Source organism: Brachyhypopomus gauderio, chromosome 3 (genome assembly GCF_052324685.1).
Source record: "Brachyhypopomus gauderio isolate BG-103 chromosome 3, BGAUD_0.2, whole genome shotgun sequence".
Classification (NCBI taxonomy): domain Eukaryota; kingdom Metazoa; phylum Chordata; class Actinopteri; order Gymnotiformes; family Hypopomidae; genus Brachyhypopomus; species Brachyhypopomus gauderio.
In genome coordinates, this window is record NC_135213.1 from 32,077,356 (window position 1) to 32,097,464 (window position 20,109).

The 20,109-nt window shown below is 45.2% G+C and overlaps 1 protein-coding gene across 4 annotated transcripts in view; it reads right to left on the reverse strand.

The window, feature by feature from the left end:
- Positions 1 to 20,109, reverse strand: part of rhobtb4 (Rho related BTB domain containing 4) — a 44,573-nt gene that overhangs the window by 9,244 nt on the left and 15,220 nt on the right. For 3 of the 4 annotated variants that reach the window (XM_076997647.1, XM_076997648.1, XM_076997646.1), the window contains exons 2-7: positions 13,621 to 13,822; positions 10,099 to 10,202; positions 7,508 to 7,693; positions 5,857 to 6,652; positions 4,645 to 4,864; positions 1,951 to 2,069 (exon numbers count right to left, since the gene is read on the reverse strand). In XM_076997647.1, coding sequence (XP_076853762.1) covers positions 1,951 to 2,069; positions 4,645 to 4,864; positions 5,857 to 6,652; positions 7,508 to 7,693; positions 10,099 to 10,202; positions 13,621 to 13,812 — 1,617 coding nt within the window. In that variant the 5' untranslated portion in view covers positions 13,813 to 13,822. Of the gene's footprint in view, positions 1 to 1,950; positions 2,070 to 4,644; positions 4,865 to 5,856; positions 6,653 to 7,507; positions 7,694 to 10,098; positions 10,203 to 13,305; positions 13,450 to 13,620; positions 13,823 to 20,109 lie in introns of those variants that run through there. The other variant, XM_076997649.1, reaches the window with a different exon arrangement.

Genomic DNA, 20,109 nt, shown 5'->3' on the forward strand with positions numbered 1-20,109 from the left:
CACGACTAAACGCTGCTTCAGAAAGCTTTGCTTCAGACTAATGGACCAGTAACAGCTGGCTAAAAAAATACATTCTAAATTAAGCCTAATTTATTTTTGATTCGTTTTAGTTAGGTTTAATGTTCGGTGTGAATTTCATTCACCAAACGTCTCGCAGGACCATGCAGAGCCGGAGTGGCTAATCGGGAGATTCGGGAGGATTCCCGATGGGCCGGCTCATGTCAGTCTCTAGTTTGGGCTGATTGGGAGGGAAAAATAATTTTGGGCCGGATTTGGGCATGAAACTCCCGGGCTGAAAAAGTGTCCCACTCCGGCCCTGGGACCATGGCACATGGTTCTTCTGTTTTCAGACACCTCACTGCTCTTCAAGTGACCTCACAGCCAGTGCAGTCAGAATAGAGAAGTGTTCAGTGTCTCGTTTCCTGCGTGAGCTGCCCTCACTGCAAGTTTAGCTCACTCACTGCCTGTAAGGCTACACTGCCCTATCCTGTTCGTTTGCCGTTCCACAGGCCACCAACACCTTGTTTTCATCCTCCATCTCGCCCGGGCCGGTCAGACCCCAGGCCCCTGCTCTCAGAGTTCATCTTTCCAGAACTCGAGCGGGTGGCTGGGTGTCTGGGGAAGCTGGCTAGGGTGCACGTGATGCGGTCTGGAGCGGAATACAGTGAAACCTTAGCCTCCTCACCTGACTAATAGGCTTGAATTAAAAAGTCATGATGCTAAATTCATGGGAGATCCTTTTCAACCATTGCCTTACAAAGAGTAATATATATTAAGTGTACCATGACACACTGTAAGGCAATAAAGCTGAAATGCCATGCAGGATATTAGTGAAGTTTCTAATGCAGGATAAATAATGACTATTAATACTGCTTCACAGGTTTACCTATTACACAATCCTTTTCTTTTTTTTGCATCATTTCATAAAGGAATGTTATACGTTTGCAGCTCAGGAAACAGCTGAGCACAGACACACACAAACACACACAAACATGGGCGTGGTAGTGGGGGGGAAAGTGGACTACCCAGGGCCCGAGTAGGGAGAGGGGCCCATTTTGCTCATGTGCCTCTTTTACTGGCATTTATAGGGGCCCACTGATATTGAGAGTGTACAGGGCCCAGAATTTGCTGTTACGCCATTGCACACAAACACACCGTCACTGCAGCACAAAATGAAAGTTTGTTTAAGTGTATTTTTGATCTCTGGTTATTCTCAATTATCTGGTAATTCTGAATTATTCTCATTTACTTTTAAGGATCTTTAGATGGGTAGAAATGAGTGCGAAAAAATGAGGAACACCCGCAGTCTAAAAAGGTGGATTCTCTAAATAAACTACAGAAAGAGGACATTCATTTGTGGTTTTTGGGTGTGTTGCAATAGGGAATTCTACAAGCACTCCAAGCAGCAATGCATTTTAAATGTTTAAACCTGTGGCAATGTGATCCCTCGTGGCATTTGACAATCCCTCTGCTCACCCGACTTCTTCAGCCAAATTGCAAAACCTTTAATGTTCCCTGGCCCTCTAAACTAGACAAGCACAGACAAGACCCAGACGCCTGTGCTCTCAAAGGCTTTGTGTTTCGTGGGCAGCAGACACAAAGCAGATGTCCCTCGTGTGGGCATCGGTGAGTGTGTCACCGGTGATCCGTGACCTCCTTTCACTCCCCCAGTCCCACTTGACCCCTGTCCTCCCCTCTGGGAGACGGCAAGGCCAGCGGGCCACATCACTCATCCACGCGGATACGATAGGCCACCGCCGCTGCAATATGGGTCAGTTGCCATGGCGGTGGCCCAGTTTCAACTACCTGTGCCAGTTTCCTGTTAAGGTGCCCGTGGGAATGGGGAGGCAGGATCAGGGTGACCTTGTGTAATCAATGGCGTTAAAGGAATGTTCAACCAATTTTGTGATTCATACTGCACACTGGTTACAGCGGAAAATCTCTACTTACCTCCTCGATGTAGCTCTCCATGAAAGACCCACGGAACATAGCTGCCATCCAATCACAGCTGGAGATGAGCAGGGGCTTGTGGGCCGGCAGGTAGCCATTGTCCATTCGGAACACCACATCTAAAACCAGTCGGAAAAGAGCACACATCTTGGCGTGTGTCACAGAGTCGGGGCTACAGAGGGGGAAGACCAAGAGACAAACACGGAGAGACAGACGAAGAGACAAATAGACAGACAAACAAAGTAATAAATAGACAGACAGGGCTTAGAAAAGACAGAAAACACAGAGGAGGGGCCCAACGGCTGGGGCATAAGAGGAAAACAAAATGAATTTCCCAGTCTTGGTTCCATTCTTCTCAAGCCATGGAAAATCGACATGATCCACTGCAGTTCTTGAAATAAACTGACAACTTTCAAGGAGGATACACCAACAGACATACCCAACAAGACTAGAATTGCTAGGGCACAAATATTAACTATTTACTTGAACTCCTCCATATTACAACTAAGGTAATCACCTTATCTGAAGACTTTGCTAACATGGTCCGGGTTAGGGTTAAGTCTAAAGTCTTGAACTGTTTTTAGTCTCAAAACTGCATGAGCTGCACGCATTTAACTGTACATTGCACATATATGGTATCACTCCTAACATGGTTTCAAATGCTCTTTAAAAGCATTTGAATAAAAGTTCTTTATGACATACATCACACACAACACACACACACACACACACACACACACACACACACACACACACACACACACACACACACACACACCATATATAATTATAAATATTTTTATATATTTTATATAAAAATATATTATATCATTGTTAAAGAAAAAACACCAATTACACACAGCAACAAGTTATTGTTTGGATTACAAAATGTAACTCAGCAGTCCTTGAAATGCAACTACAGATAACAAATATGCTATGAATTCTGCAGGCTAGCTGCTAGCCAAACAGCCACAGTGCATCTTACAGACACTATGAACATAACCTTCTGGAAGAGGTTCATAGAGTTAGATGACCTTGCTGAATCACTGTGAGATGTTCACTGAAAGGCAGCTCTGTGAAAAGGCTTTTCATTTATATACGCTTCAATGTCCTTCTCCCTGCTAGTCAACATTCAAAAGTTAGCTAGCTAAGGTAGCATGTGCATAGGGTAATTGTTTACTAATAATGATGTAGCTTCAGGATGCAGAGACAGGGCAGGCTCCTATACTATAGAATCAGGAATTTTATTTAAATCACAGAACCCTTCAAAATATCATCAGAAGGGGCATATAGGCACATTTCCAGCATTTATTCCCTGCAGCCTTACTAACAAAGTTTTGATTAGGTCCAGTCAGATACATATGCATCCTATAGGCTAGTATTCAAGAATATGTAAAGTGGCCCAAACGAATTTATATTTGAAATACTTTATAAAGTATGTTTGTTATTCCCATCCAGGTATTTGTTGCTCTTTCTCTGAAGGCTTAGAAGGCCATGATGTCACACCACAGATCTCTAAGCTTTGTAACTAGATTGAGGTAGCTAGTTGGCGAAGTTCTGAAGGGAGATAGCTAGCTAGCTGGCTAAGTCCTGAAGTAATGGCAGATTTGCCTCTTAATCTAGTTCACTAAAGATGCCTAGAGAACTGTGCTTTGACTTTCAGGATAGCATCCTTCTGTGAAACAATCACTAAAATTAGGACTCTACCACAGAAAAGGACTGTCTGCAGCAAAAAAAATAAATAAAGAAAGAAATACCCTGAATTTATGCCCTCACATATCTTTCTAGGACGGGCCTGGCTATATACACTTGAGGGAGATAAAAACAGAGCCGGTCCTGCTCTGCTTCCTTACGGCCACTTTACCCTGCACGTACCTACACTTGCACAACAAAAACATTTTACAGGTGGCAGTTTACACAAGTTGGGCCACAGGGCAGACCAAGGACAAGGCTAAGTCAAGCCATGCCAGTGAAAGACGGCCACACATCCCTCCCCCCCAAACCTGCTCTCACACTTTGCGCCCCTCCGAACAAGAAAGTAAAAACTGTGTCAAAAAGATGGTGGTGAAAGGTAAATAATCTAGGTGGACTGGGTCACAGCGATAGTCTGATAGAGGAGGAAATGACACGGCACCAGACAGAAGCTCTCTCCAACATGATGTTAAACACAAAAAGAAAAGCACAGAAGACATGAGACGTGACTGCCACATACAGGTACCAATTAAGCCACAGCAAGACATCACCAAGGCACATAGAAAAACATCAGGCAAGGATCAGACACTGGATAAAATATTCTTCACATGTACAGCAACATAAAAAAATAAACATCATATTTTATGGAAAAGATTCATAGAACTAAAAGGCATCAGACACGGTTTGAGCAGTTCCATTCAAAGTCCACTCAGTGTAGGAACTGGAATAAGAACCGCAAGCGACACACGTGAATTTATTTTCCATGTAATAAACTTAGGAGCCACTATGAAACCACACAGCTGTGTTTCATGACCACAGATGACCAGATGCCAGCATGACAAACACAGTTACGTTACATAACTACTGTTTATTCATCGTCATAGCAGCACACTTACCATCACTGGCAGCAAACATCCATAATAAGAGCGGGCATTAACGAGGCAACAGTGTTTCATGAGAGGGCACAGCGGCGGTGAGGGAGGCAGTCGTGAGGTGGCCTACCGGCGAAGGTGCCCTTGCTCAGGCACTCTTTGATGCGGTTGGCACGGCGCACGTGGAAGGCTTTTGTGATCTCCTGGTTCATGAAGCTCTCGTGGTTCAGCACGTTGGCCACCATCATGCGCAGATCAAACACCTCCAGCAGCTCAGCGATGGTGGCCACCTGCATGAGGTCGCCCCGTGCCTCGTCCAGGTGTCCCGTGTAGAGGTACTGCAGTACCGCCTGGGTGGGAAAGGGATGGAGGGGGCGGAGTCAGATGGCACGCCACATAGGCAAACGCATGCGGAACTATGCTGACTTTGGAACGCAGGTCTGTGTGTGTTATTTTCTATTAGTCTTTCCCATGTCATAAGTTTGCATAAACCCAGACGTTTAATTGATTTAATTCTCACTTTTCCAGGCAGCAGTCAATAATGCTTTAAATAAATTGCCTAATCAAATCTTCCTTAAAAAGAAACCAGGTTCAGATGAACATACAAAATGGCAGGGCCTCCCATTCGCTATTCAGGCTTTCGGTTTGAAACAAAATCTCCCCTTGTTTTTCTTAAAGTCATGGTGGGAATTCTGCCCGCCAATTAAGAGTGTACATAAAAGCCTTCCCAGACCAATCTCCTCTGTTCCGTCTTCAAAAAGACCGCATGGACTCAACTCTCCCACAGCAGGGCAACCTAGGACCCCTTCCCTACTTTACCAAACAGCCTATTCATTATAATCTATCCTATGATCACTTTTAAAAATATTTCCCCTTGACAGAAAGTCTCTAATTTAGTTTGTGCAGACCATTTATTCTGGTGCTTACTTGTCCCTTTTTATTTTTTATTTTTTGGGGGGGTGGGTTGTTTAGATGTTGCTAGCGCTGTCCACAATCTTCTCTCCTGCTCATTCTGTTCTTTCATCATTTAGCACTGTAGATGCTGTTATTTTAGAAACCAAGTTGCATAACAGTGTTTAGTAATGTCCATTTTTACACGTCACACTATCTATTAAATATAGATTTATGTTGGTTAGCAGCTAAAGTACAGATGTGAGACATCAGTTCTGGAGGGCCACAGTGGAGTGGAATTAGCACACCTGATTCCCCTCATCGGCTAAATACCTCAACTTTATGAGTGAATTTAGGCGCAGTAAAAGTGAAATGGCTATGCTCCATTAAGCCAGTTTTACATGTTTTTACATGCCTGGTGGCAAGTGTACTGAGCTGCCTGGGTACTTACCCGGAAAGGGGCTTCCTGGATGAGCTCATCCATACAGACAACAGTCATGGGTCTCGGCCGGCCGGTTACTGGGTCGTCCACTTTCTCAAGGCAGACGCTGACGAACCCCCGGCCCCATCCCGAAAGGGGATGGCCGGCTCCCAGGGTCCCCACGGGGCACAAGGTCTTGGCTGGCAGGGAGTTATCGCTTTGGGAAGTCCTCAGTGAGCCCTGCTCGAGTATTAGTGGCCTCTGGAGGCTGCCCCCTTTACCCTCTTTATCAATGTCCAGACTCTTGGTGCGTCCTGCCTGCTCTTTGGCTCCTATCCGACTCTGTTCCTCTTCCTCGTCTCCCTTCAAGGACTCATCCCCCTCAACGTCCTTATCCGTGGCTTCGAGATTCATGGTGAACAAGTCATAGAACTTGGAGCAGGAAGTCGCCAGATAAACCTTATGGGCAAAGACACGGGTAGCGCCGCCCTGGAGGACGAACAGGACATCAGCGCACAGGGATTTACAGAAGAGGAAGTCGGGGCCTTCTCCATCCATTGGAGGGGGGTCAGGGATGCCTACCACGGGGCGCGGAGGCCTCGGAGGCAGGAATGGGGACTGGAGGAGAGGCCGCTGGACCTTTCTCAAGTGGGACTTCCAGAACTGGAGGTGCCGGCGGGAAATGAGAGCGGCACGGATGGCGTTGTCGAAGACGTCCTTGACGCCGAACTGAGCGACGATGCTGGTCTCGTAGTAGGGTACGCCTAGCTCCTTCGCCACCTCATGACCTCGCTCTGGTGGGAGGATGTCCGTGGGTTTGATGGGTCTGGTGGACAGAGTAAAATAACCACTGAAGGAAAAAGGCCAACAAATTTAATGCATTAAAATTAGTTTCATACACATCTGACAGGAGCTATAGTGCTCATGCTTTGCATTGTCACTAATAATTGGATGGTTAATTTATGCTCCATTTTCTCCCAATTTAAGATATGGCAATTACCACCTATTAGCTGCTTAATCCTTCATATGACAACCACAAACCCTGGTGCGTGCATCAACCACCCACTTCCTCCGAGACATGTGAAGACACCAGATATTTTCGAACTGCTGCTCACGGTTCAACAAAGGGCAGCCAAACGCGACTGTAGAACTGCCCACTACTGCCTGATTGGCTAGTGTAGCTGTGACTGACAGGGGACAGAGTAATGCATCCCTTCTACCCAGAGAGCAGCACCAGTTTTGCTCTTAGACTCCCGACCCCAGCTGTGGCATCATGGGGCTCGTGATTTGCAATAACTGGGTGAACGCTTTTCTGCTGCTCCACCCGATAGCTCCATCAGCTACTTATAAGAGCAGTGTGAGCCGTCCCCGGGGCTGCAGACGAGATCACCAATTTAAAAATGGTGATAAGTGACACATCTTGGCAACTAACTGTACTCAGTTAGCAATGGTATACAATCTAAATGCCAGTATTAAAGCACTGTAAATGCCAGTGCCAAAGAATTTTCAATTGGTACTTGCGCACTTGTAACTGACAGTAACTGATTTCCTGTAGGAAATGTTTACATGGACATATGTTGCATATATACTTAAATAATTGCCACTGGCACTCTGCATTGTGTCATAGTACAATGGTGATTTCCAGAAGGGAGGGTAAGTGCGGGGGGCCTGCAGGCCATACTTGGCCAGGGGCCGACGGGCCCGGTTGACTGCGTCCAGGTCGGCGTAGCGCAGGTCCAGCTGGCAGCCCACCAGGATGATGGGGGTGCGAGGGCAGAAGTGCTTGATCTCGGGGTACCACATGGTTCGGACGTGGCGCAGGGAGTTGGGGTTGGCCAAGGAGAAGCACAGCACCACCACATCGGACCTGCGACGTGGTGGAAGAGGAAGCGTTAGTGCGAACGAGACCACACAGCTCGAAGAGTACGGCCTGTGTGCTTGTAACAGACTTCCTGTGTGATGTCTTTACACGAACGCATGGCACCGGCTAGTTACACAAAAACGGTTTTGTTTTCCTACGAGGAGGAGTCGAAGGAACCGAAGAGGAGTACAAGAGTCAAAATGTGAGGTGTTAATTAAAAGAGTGATAGTAAAAACCACACACACACGACTATATTTAGCTTTCATGGTTAGCTGCATGTTAGAACTGTAACTGTGGCACAGATATTCCATTCCCGAGTTCGAGAGGTCGTTGCACACAGGCCGAGTATTACACGTGGAGAACGACGCCTCTCCAGTTTAGTCCAGGCATAAATTAATGAGGTGAAGACAAAGAGCCACAGGCAGACTCTAACAAGAGGAACAACCCTGGTGTGTGTGTGCACGGCTGATGCATTTGTGGGAGCGTGGTGTTTGTGGGCGCCTGCGTGTTTTAGTGCTCTTGAATTTCCTGTGAGGGAAGGGCGTGAAATCTGTGTTACCCAAGAACCCCAAGAAGGGCGCTGCCAAGATGCTGGTCTCGGGTATACTGATCCACCTGGGTTGTGCTGTGGCGGAATTTGTGGTTTCAGAACATGAGACTGTATAAAGGGTGTAGTGCAGTGGCTTTGTCTGTGTTTAAAACAAAGCATGATGTGGTTACATCACTTAGTTGATTCACTCACACACACACACACACACACACACACACACAGACACACACTTATGCAGGTACAAATTCATATTAGCACACAGTCAAAGCCTCATTAGGTGGCTCAGACAGCTTTTTAATCCACATTAAAGTGCACATAATAGACTCACAGGCATATTGACTATAGGGGTAGATGTTTGTGTGTGTTTATACATTCAAGTCATATCACGCGAAGTCTTGAACCCAAAACAAAAGCTGGAAAAGTGCCAGAGTTAAAACACTGCAAACACGTGCATGCTCACACATTCATTGCAATCATTTACCATCACTGAATGAATAATGAGTACTGACATACTTTGTGGGGTAAAGGCAAATCAAAGTTCAGGGTGGTATATTATGTAATGGGTGTCTGGCCTTTCAGAGAGTTGTGAAACAAAGTCACATACTACTGCCTGCTGGTCTGTCTGACCGCACCAAATACGCACGCATGCACTCGCACACACACACACACACACACACACACACACACACACACACACACACACACACACACACACACACACACACACACACACAGGCAAGTAACCTAAACAGTGATTCAGTGACATCATTAAATGGCCTGTTTAACAGATGCTGTAATTGGTCAATTGTGGGAAAAGAGTGCACTAGTGCCCCACATCAAGACGTAGTGATGTGAGAGTTGTCATGGCATACTATCACATTGCATACTCTCACATGGCAAAACTCAAGTCATCATTTCCAGGCCTCTGGTTGTAAACCAGGGAAACAGCAGTAAGGCAAATATTAACATATATATATATATATATGAGATTTCAATAGAATTGTTTACCCAATATAGTACCTAGTAGCTGGGTCAACTATATCCAAACGGACTTCTGGGAATTTATCTGCCATTGATTACAATCTAAGCCACTGAGCAATGGGAAACATTGTCTAAGGCAGCATGTGTGTGTCTGTGTGTACGTGACTGTGTGTACGTGACTGTGTGTGTGTGTGTGTGTGTGTGTGTGTGTGTGAGCAGTGGTTGATGAAAGAGGAAGGATATTCAGTGCAGTGTTTCCAAAACAAGAGAGTTTTCAGTAGCGTCTCCTCTCCACCGAATCATGTCCAGCCCATCCGGATGAGCGAAGTACATATTTTTTGATCGAGTACATATAGTCTCTTGGGAATATCTCCTCACACTTAAATAAGCACTTATAAAAAATAACAGTGGGGACAGTGCACGCATGGTTAGCCATCACAAAAACATCCTGCCCTGTGATCTCAGTGCTCTGATGTGACTGCAGTAATTAAGGTTAGCAGTGCTTGTGTTTGTGCGTCTGCTACCTCGGAGATTTCAGGGTGAGTAACCACATTGGGGGCGTTTTCCGTTTGCCGAGCCTGCTGCCCTGCCTCAAGTCCACCAGCTCAGCGGTCTCACAAACCACTTCTGAACCGAGTCAGAAATGCCGTTCTACTGATCCCACACCTCGCTCCGCCTCCGGCCAAACTGGGCCATGCTCAAGGCACATCACACAGCCGGGAAGATTAGGTCGGTGACCAGAACTTTGAAAGACTACAACTACCAGTGGGGAGAATGAGAGAAGGTGAGGGGATACAGTCAGGTGAGACCAAAGACGGGGATTATGGGAAGTGGAGTGGGGATGCGGGGACTAAGTAGTTCAGTGTGTCGTTCCACTGACCGGCCGTAAGCAAAGCGTCTGTCTTTGTGATGATCTCCGAAGGTGTCCCACAGCCTGAGGGAGACACTAACCTCGTCCACCACATCTCTGGATCTTTCCAACACCTGCAGGGGAGAGATCAAATGCTTAACTCCCGTTTAGCTATTTATCTTGGTGTATTAATGTATTAAATAGATTGCTAGACTGTCCAGGCATGGGTCATCCATTAAACAGCATGTTATCCATTAGCAGATCGAGTGTACACACAAAAAAACACACTATAGTACAAGAGTGTAGCGTACATAAACATAGCTTTATGAACATATTTTCAGATTCGGATTTGTGTGCATTGCTCTTTGTGTGTGTGTGTGTGTGTGTGTATATATATACAAATAATTTTAAGTTAGAGAGAACACAAAAATAAATCCCTTTAGGAGTAAGCCCCAGGCCCTAGATTTATGATTCAAGAATGAAGTGGAAGGAATCCTGATCCCTTCAAACAGAGACAGTTGACCTCAGTCACTTCTGTCAGCCATCTGTTAACCAAGGGACAAGTGCTTTTCTCTTCCATAAGAGGGGAACATTTTTGCCATCATCAGCTTGTCAGCAGGAGAATGGATCCGATTGTGGGCTCAGCAACGCATCCAAAACAGCCCGCAATAATAATCAGTATTGTGTCTGGGTCTAGTTGTCGATTCAGAACCTTGGATAAAATAATAAATCTGGTAATATACCAACCTAGGACACGGAACTTAAGAAATCAATAAAGCCTCTGATGTGTCAGTTATGAATTTAGGTTGTGCTGATAATGACCATGTACATCATTCTCATTTACTATATTAAATGCATTCCAAGTTCTGTTTATACTGAGATTAGTTAATACCTTTATGAGGATAATATATTTAATTAAATGTAATTTGCTGTTTCAGTGCTTCACGGATGAAAAAAGGCCTGTGTCACTATGATATCAAGTTTGTGGTTTAAAAAGAAAGAAAACTGAAAATTCACAGAATAAAAAAAAAATCTCTGTATATTTGTGTTAGGAATGTTCCAATTGACCATTTAGTGTTTAACATATCAACATATCAATTTTAGCTTTTGTCATAATATATTACATAATTTTAGCCACACAAAAGCAACTAAAACACATTAGGTTTAGCGGGCAAGACTCACACTGCACGCACTTTCCCACAGAAGATGTGCAGTGCGTCATATGGCTGGTCTCTATACATAAAATACTGCCAAGCTTCAGTACAAGTTCATTGGTTCTCTGGAACAGCACCAATAAGCACACACAGCCCTCAGACAGGCCTCACAGGGCCCTCTGATAGCCCTCAGCACTTGAGGATTTCTTAGGCCTGTTTATCCAGAATATAATATAAATACTGTATACTGCTAAACAAAATCGGCTAATGTAATCCTTAAACAGATAATGTGCTTGCTTGTCTGCTTTGGTACCTGCAGCTATTTACAGTCTGTCAGACATAACCAGCAGTCGATACATTCATTGTGTTGGGAGGCGCGTGTTCCTTTATATGTGTCACCTTTGTAACAGGAAATCACGTTGTCGAACATTTTTGGTGTTCTTTCCGTTGACAACACCACCCACTTTAGATAGCATCCTGCACGGTGGTTTAGAACCGCACACACATGTATTATATGTATGTATGTATGTATGTATGTGTGTGTGTGTGTGTGTAATTATATATATATATATATATATATATATATATATATATATATATATATATATATATATATATATATATATATATATATATATTGGTGTTCATAGAATTTTTTTAATCTAGATTAATCTCACTGAAATCTTGAAATTAATCTAGATTAATCTATATTAAAATGGCTCATATGCGTGCTACCCAAGTAATGACTAAAAGTCAGTCATTGAGATAGGGTTTCTTAATACAGAGGGTGCATTAGACCAGGGGCTCATCTCCTGTTTCCAAAATGCATGACTGATGAGGAAGCTGTTCTACTTTGATACTTGAAGAAAAAAAAAACATGCTCAATAAAATGTAGGCTACTCGTGTTCAACGGTTTATTCAGTTAAACATGAATTTGTAAGCCTACATACTGTACATTAAATAACATGTTTATTCAGCTAAACATGATATTTGAAATGTAAGCCAACATTTAGTACATTTAACCTCACGGACGTAATTTTCAAAAGTCAGTTTTGGTCCTCTGTAGTTTTAACGATTAAAAAGAAATATTTAAATAGCGACGAATCTAGCGCTAGGACCATGCAGAAAACGACCGCTCCGAGCTCCGCTCCGGTAACATTTTACGTTCCTAAAAATGAATTTTCCATGAAGCAAACCTGGCGACTTCGTGGCTGCATCCATATAAAAACACGTACGATTTGTAATTCACAGGTTTAAAAATTCGTTCTCGCCCCTACTGTGCAATTTGGTTAGGAATACAGCCAAGCTAAACTATCAAGTTGAAAGTCATCATAGTTTGCTTACCCATTTTGACCCAGTTCCCAACCCAACTTTAAGAATAGATTAACGGCGATAATTTTTATATCGCCCGATAAGAGTATCAAATTAACGAACGCCGTTAACGGCCCACCACTAATATATATAAAGGGACGGTTGCAACAGTCCCGAGGGACAGTTGTAACACTTATAAAAAGTAATCAAATATTATTCTTGAGAATCATTATTCATGTTGTTTTGTTTAATTGTGATCTGACAGTGGGGAAGGCAAAACAGCCTTGTTAACCTATTGCAAAAACTGTTTGTACCATAGGCGTAAATTGACAGTGTGTAGAGAGACACCCATATCTGTTTTTCTTTTCCTGTCTCGTGGCATACTGAAAAAACAGAACATATAAATAGCAAAATATTGCACCCAAGTCTGACTTTTTCAAAGAGCAGGCTATTGATATACATGATGTATTCAAGATCAGGCCAATAAAATTGTCCAATTTATATTTTATCTAATTTCCATTATTATTGTCATGAGGGACAGTTGCAATACAGTGTGGGGACAGTTGCAACAACATGTTGCAACTGTCCCCACACTGGCAGCCATCTTAAAACTAGCTATAATAGCTTAGCACATTAGCGTTGACAAATGGTAGCTGTGTCTTTTAAAAGTTAAGAAACTGCAGATTAAAATGACACAACTTTCCAATACTTGATGCAAACAGATTAGACACTATGAGAAAAATTCTGTTCATAAAAATGTTTACTTTTTTACCTTGTTTTTTTGTTCACCCAGAAGAGATGTTCAAAAGTGGCTGCAATCTTGCAGAAAGAAGGAGGGTCCAACTGAGCATGTGCAGTATGACTGTCAACACTCTAGGTTGTTTCTGATTTGATAAATCTGCAGTGTTGCAACTGCCACACGTTGCAACTGTCCCCACTCTCCCCTATATAATATATATATATATGCGCCTCACACACACACACACACACACACACACTATATATATATATATATATATATATATACACGTGTGTGTGTGTGTGTGTACATTCCAATATGTTGCACATATGTGGCAGGGCTACCCACCTCCTGGCACACGCGGTATTGGTCGATGGCCCACACGGTTGGCACGTGGGTGGCGAGCAGCTGATACTGGGTGAGGGTGGCGTTGCAGGCGCGGGCACAGATAAGGCGGGTCTTACCCACCGCATTATCACCCACCACCACACACTTTATGGTCTCCACATTAGGCCTTTCATAGTCTGTGTCTATATCCATGGAGAGAGCCCTGAAAGAGAGAGAGAGAGAGAGAGAGAGAGAGAGAGAGAGAGAGAGAGAATGTGAATAAATGTGACCAATGAAAATGAAAAAAAAAATGAGCCAACACATATTAGCTCACTCGTGTTGTAAGCGGTCATCCTGTCTTTATAAATAATAAGTACTTCTCTTATATTGGTCCAATGGATCAATGGGTAGGTTCTCTACAGCCTGAGGCAAAACTTTTACAAGCTAAAAAGAAAATCAAATCAATTCAGGTGCTGATTCACTCTCAGTAAGAGAGCAACAAAGGGCCTGAGAGTAGCCCGTGTTTGGCCCCACGCCCCTCCTGAGCTGAGAGACTGCGCACACCACTCCACATAGACCACTCTCCCTCTTACACCCCAGCCTACCCTGGACTAGGGGGAACCATGACTGCTCAGAAAGCAAATCCCAGCGGTTTATTTTGGAACAGCATGTAAAGCCCCCACCTGCTATGATGGACAGATGCATGCGTGCAAACACACACACACACACACACACACACACACACACACACACACACACACACACACACACACACACACACACACACAGCCTGCATCTCTCTGCACAATAAAAGAGGCAAAATATTTCCATTTTAAAAGATGTGGTCAGAATGGACTAGCGAGCAGTGTGCATGCTGTAACTCGATAACCATGACAACACCACCACCGCCACCAATAACAACAACAACAAAACGCTCACTGCAAGCCCCGACATGATTAAGCAACAAGCAATGGCCAACATTCCTTCTGATGCCAAAGAGGAGAATGAAAGAGACTTTTTTTTCCTTTGCTTTTGCTACCAAGATATTTCTTGAAGGAAGTGGGTATGCCGTGCCCAAGATCACTGGGATCAATGAAATGCTGAAATTCAGGAAAGCCTGGTACCATAAAAGCATGCTAGCCATCACAGAATCACAAAGGGGAAGACTCTCATTCAGACGAAGCCGCTTAAGTACATTTCAAAACCCGCCTGCAATTTCCTTCCCACCAGCGGCAGCGCCTAATAATCGTAGCTGTTGATCTCAGTCGATTCTCTACACTTAACACACCGACTGCACACCCCTTAAGGCACGTCCACGCACCGGACGGAGCCGGCATGGGGCGCCATACTCCGCTGACATGGGCGTCACTGCCGTGACCTTCAACACCCCCGATGGCAGGCTGGGGGTTGTTGTCTAAAAACAGTGCCTGTTAAGACTGACCAAAAGAGTCGGCTTCCCAGGCAGCCCAGGGGACACGGCCGCGTCACGTCTCGATGTGCTGAAGAAGGAGGTGCTCAGATGCTGAGGTGACAGATGCTGAGGCTTGTGGACTAGAAATAAGTTGTGCACTCCTTGGTCCGTTCCTCACGCATCACCTCCTTTCCACGACTTAACCGCCATAATGGCCTGGTCTGGGAAGAGGCAGCCTACCTTGGTGTTTGCAGATTGGAGGAAGTGCTCTCTGAGGTGATGGATGGAATGGCAGTAGCTATTTTCAAAGGTAAACGCTAAAGAGAGCTCCGTTCTGTTCACTCCTGTCTCGCCCAGGCCGATGGTGCCGCGTCACTGTGCTGAACACAGATGCTAGCTTTACTTCAATCCTACATTATCTCATGGAATCTTTAAACTTGCCATGCGTGGCGAAAGCACCAGCAGTCTGAACGACTGTAAAACCATAAACAGGTTAGAGATTATGAGTTTAGGGCCACTGTGAAGAATGCAGTGCATTAGGGTACTGGCCTAGTTTACCACAGACACTGCAGTGCACATTCTGTTAACACAGGCATTGGGACAGTGACTTTATTTCTCAGTCTTGGCTTGGCAGAATACTGCAGAAGACTGCATCATGCTGTCCTATGCAACGTTTCTTCAATGCCATTGTCACTTCATTCAGGTGTGTTCTGACAACACGCATGTTTTTTTCTGGCTTAGTAGTTTAAGTGAGCTTGCATGTGGTGGGTGGGTTTGCATCCTGTCTTTAGCTAAAAAAATTAATTAATTAAGAAAAGAAAAAAAAAGCTATTGAAGAGCATTGTGCTCATACTGTATGCAGGCCAGTAATCAGCACGGAGACAGAGCAATGCGTGATGTAACTTCACAGCAGACTCTGATCTCAGGGGTAAAAAAAGAGAGCGAGAGAGAGCGAGAGAGAGAGAGAGAGAGAGAGAGAGAGAGAGAGAGGAGATATCAACCCACTCGTCTCTTTGTCTCTCCACCCTCCCGCGACTTGGCGTGCGGGAGCTGCTGGGTATGGTACTGATTGAGGAGATGAGAGGGTCCGAAAGCAGGCGAGGCCTTCTAGAAGAAGAGCTCCATCACCATGGCTTGAGAAGAACGGAAGGCACGTGCGCACGCACACTAGCTGAGAACCTGGCAGAGAGGTTCAGAAACCAGACACCTCCAGAGCCGCATCGAGTTTCCCTTCTATGTGGACACGAGCTGTTTCCGTCTAGGCTGCACGCACGCGCCTGACGCGTCACCGTAGGTATCGGTGTTTCCCACGATGCCTTTAACTGCATCAACAGAGAGGGTTCAAAGGGCTCTGCCACAGAGCACGCGAGACCTTGCGGGAATCGCGGCCAGTGGTGAGCGGAGAGCAGAGAGAAGCGTTGTAAGGTCACTACTGGAAGGGCCGCATGAACTGAAAGAAAAAGAGAAAGAAAGGAGTAATGCACCAAAGAACGAGTGTGTGTGGGGGAGAGAGAGATAGAGACAGAGAGAGAGGGAGTCCGTGGCAAACGCCTACTCCATTCACAAACATTTCACTGCCCACAGAATAGCTTCTGCTCAGTTCAGACGAGCCAAGCCCTGTTTCTGTAGGATGTAGGATGTGTGTGTGTGTGTGTGTGTGTGCACGCGTCCACGCATGTGTGTGTGTTCACTTAGCCTGAGTGGAAAACTATCACCATGTTTGAATGGATTAAAAATACATTGTTTCCATCTCTCAGTCACCATAAGCCTCATTTGACAACTCTATTAAACTTAAATGCAAGATCCGTCTAAACGGTTAAAATAAATAAACAAACAAATTAAACATTTAAAACTACCCTGTGTTGTTGGTTTAGCTTCTGAAGAATTTCTTCAACAGTGCTTTACTGTGTCTGATCTTCATGCAAGTATCCCTCAACGAACAACAAAATCAGGACAGAGACTCTTCCCTTCCTTGATGCAGCATGTGTGCGTGTGTGTGTGTGTGTGTGTGTGTGTGTGTGTGTGTGTGTGTGTGTGCGCATGCCTGCATGTTATGTAACAGCTCCAATGTCACCAACTGAACCAACTGGGTCTGGTGTGACATAACCAGGACCCATGACCTATGCCCTCTCTTAGAGCACAGCATTCTACATGTGGGCCTTAGTGGCTGACTGCAAACACTGCAGGCCTACACAACATCGCCATTACACATGTAAACTCATCCACGCACCAGTGTCAGGCCAAGGGGCGGTGCGTCAGGTCAAGGGGCGGTGCGTCAGGTCAAGGGGCGGTGCGTCAGGTCAAGGGGCGGTGCGTCAGGTCAAGGGGCGGTGCGTCAGGTCAAGGGGCGGTGCATCAGGCCAAGGGGCGGTGCATCAGGCCAAGGGGCGGTGCATCAGGCCGCGTTTGTAGGGAAGAGCTCTGTGGCGTCTAAAAGGCGGGCTTGCTCAGAGTGGTTACATAAGCCTGCTACCCGCCGGCGGATTGCCCGAGGGCAACGGTGTGTGGCAGGACTCCGGGACTAACGGGCAATGATGGAAGAAGCCAACCGTGGCTGAGCACTTTCGGTGCCCGGAGGACCTTCGAGTGTGTTGCTTATGAGGCGGAGGTAATGGACAGTCCTCGCCAAGAACGTTTATCGCAGTAGCTGGAAGCCAAGGAGGGAGCATGTGGGTAAGAGGAGATCCAGACGGAAGCTGCAAGGCCTTCAGGAGAACACAGAGAGAAAGAAGACACTTCGCTGAGACATTGTCTCACACACCACCTCATTATAGTGCCATTAAGCCTACTCTAAAGAGGACTATGTCTCTCTTTTCTCCCTGGCACCATGCTTCTTTGCCAGCGCAGGCTGCGAACAACTCTAAAATCCACCCTCGGAGGACAGAGGACATCGCTGGTCAAAGACGTCTCAGCTGTGCGCGCAACTGCGGGCATTAAAACCCTCTGAGGAAAAAGAAATAAAATCACCAAGATAGCAACAAAGATACAGCTCTGCAATGTTAAAGGAGGCAGCAGGGTGCCTTGGAAGGAGGCCCTAAGGACCGGATGCTCTCCAAACACACCTCACCTTTGCTCCTGGGCGAACACACAGCCAAGGGCAGGGAGAGGCTTGTTAAGGCTGGCTGCTGGCCAGGACTTTTGCCTGCGGTTCCAACGCGGTCGCCCGATAAAACACACCCAGCCCATGGCTACAAAGGTCAAAGCCCCTGAGCTCAGGCCAGTAACGGCTTCCAATGCCAGGATACAGGAATCCGCTCGGGAGTTTATGTATTAATGGGGTACGGGGCACGAGTCGCAACAGCAATGCACCGTGGGTAAAAGCCTGGAATCCTCCGCCATCTAAGCCCATTTTTGCTTCTTTTTTCATCTGTAGTGCTCATCTGTCAAGCACACAGCACTTGGGACCATCTGTGCCCACATTCAGTTGAGACTGCATTAAAGACAAAATCTCTACACAGAGTTAATGCATCTCTCACACTTTTCCCCCCACTTTCCATTTGCTCCTTTACTGAATGTCTGAATATCTGCACACACCCCAATCTGCCGTGTTATGCCATTACATAAACAGGCTATTAAAAAACATTACTATATATTCAGTACCCTTAAATTAAATATACACATAATTAGAAAGTTCTTTAATAGAAGGCAAAACACCCATCTGTTGATTTAGAAACATTTTTACAGTTTCATCATGAAATAAGTTTCTGACTATAGAAGTGTCCAGAGCCGGAGTGGCTAATCGGGAGATTCGGGAGGATTCCCGATGGGCCGGCTCATGTCAATCTATAGCAGGGGTGCCCACAGTTTTCAGCTTGCGAGCTACTTATAAGGTGACCAAGTCAGAAAGATCTACCGGGGTGGCGGCGAACGTAATTTGTTGAGCGGGGGGGGGGGGGGGGTGGCGAACGTAATTTGTTGAGCGGGGGGGGGGGGGGGGGGGGTGGCGAACGTAATTTGTTGAGTGGATTGCAGATTGGCTACCGTGAATGTCAATCAAAATACAACCGTCAGTGCAGATGTGCGATTAATCTACTACTATTTTATGTGACGCGATCTACGCACATTCCTTCGCGATCGACCGACACTTCCTTCGCGATCGACCGGTCGATCGCGATCGACGTAATGAGCACCCCTGATCTATAGTTTGGGCCGATTGGGATAGAAAAATAATTTAGGGCCGGATTTGGGGATGAAACCCCCGGGCTGAAAAAGTGGCCCACTCCGGCCATGGAAGTGTCTATAAAATATCCACTGTAAATATTTCTTCAGTGAAATGTATCTAAGCGTGTTGATCCTCAAGCCCTGGGAGTGAACATGATGCTCCTCAATGCATCAATCACTGAACAATGGGAAAAAGCTCATTTTCTGCAGTTGTTGAAAGTTCAGGGAAAGCTTTAAAGAAAGTCATACAGATTTAAAAAAAAGAAATGCTGAACAAATCATATCGTTTACAATGAAAGTATTAGCACACTTTAAAGATGTTTTAGAATAACGACCGTTATGAAACATGGAACTAAAGTGGAGTCATTGTGTGTGAAAAAACAACAAATGTGAATTTAGTTAAAGAAAGACAAAAAAATATGATAACATTATCAGGGAACATACAATAGGTTATGTCAGAGTAGGACATTCACTGACGTTTGTATTATAACTTAAGACTTCAACTCTTATCAAGAAACACCAATGTTCTCTGATTAGGATGGTCACACAAACACTAAGATACGAGTGTTAATCTAGGAATGTGCCATCATCGCTTACAAAAAACAGAAAGCCAGATCTTACAATTCGAAAAGAGGGGAGTATTTCCAGAGATTACATCAGGTGAATAGGTGGAGTATGAAATATCTACGGGCAGCCATTGATAAGCCACCATTCACATTCACAAGTACCAACAGTTCTGTGTTCATTGAGAATGCGTTTCATTGAGAAATGTTAATAAGTAGCTCTCTGGTTAAGAGGATTTCTCGCTTTATACACAGAAAATATTAGCTAGATCGTGCTGTGTTACAATTTGGTTTTGAAGTAACCAGTACACCCCTTCTATACCAAAGGGATGCCGCACCGCGGAGCCAAGCCCATGCGCGCCACCGCGTCCGGAA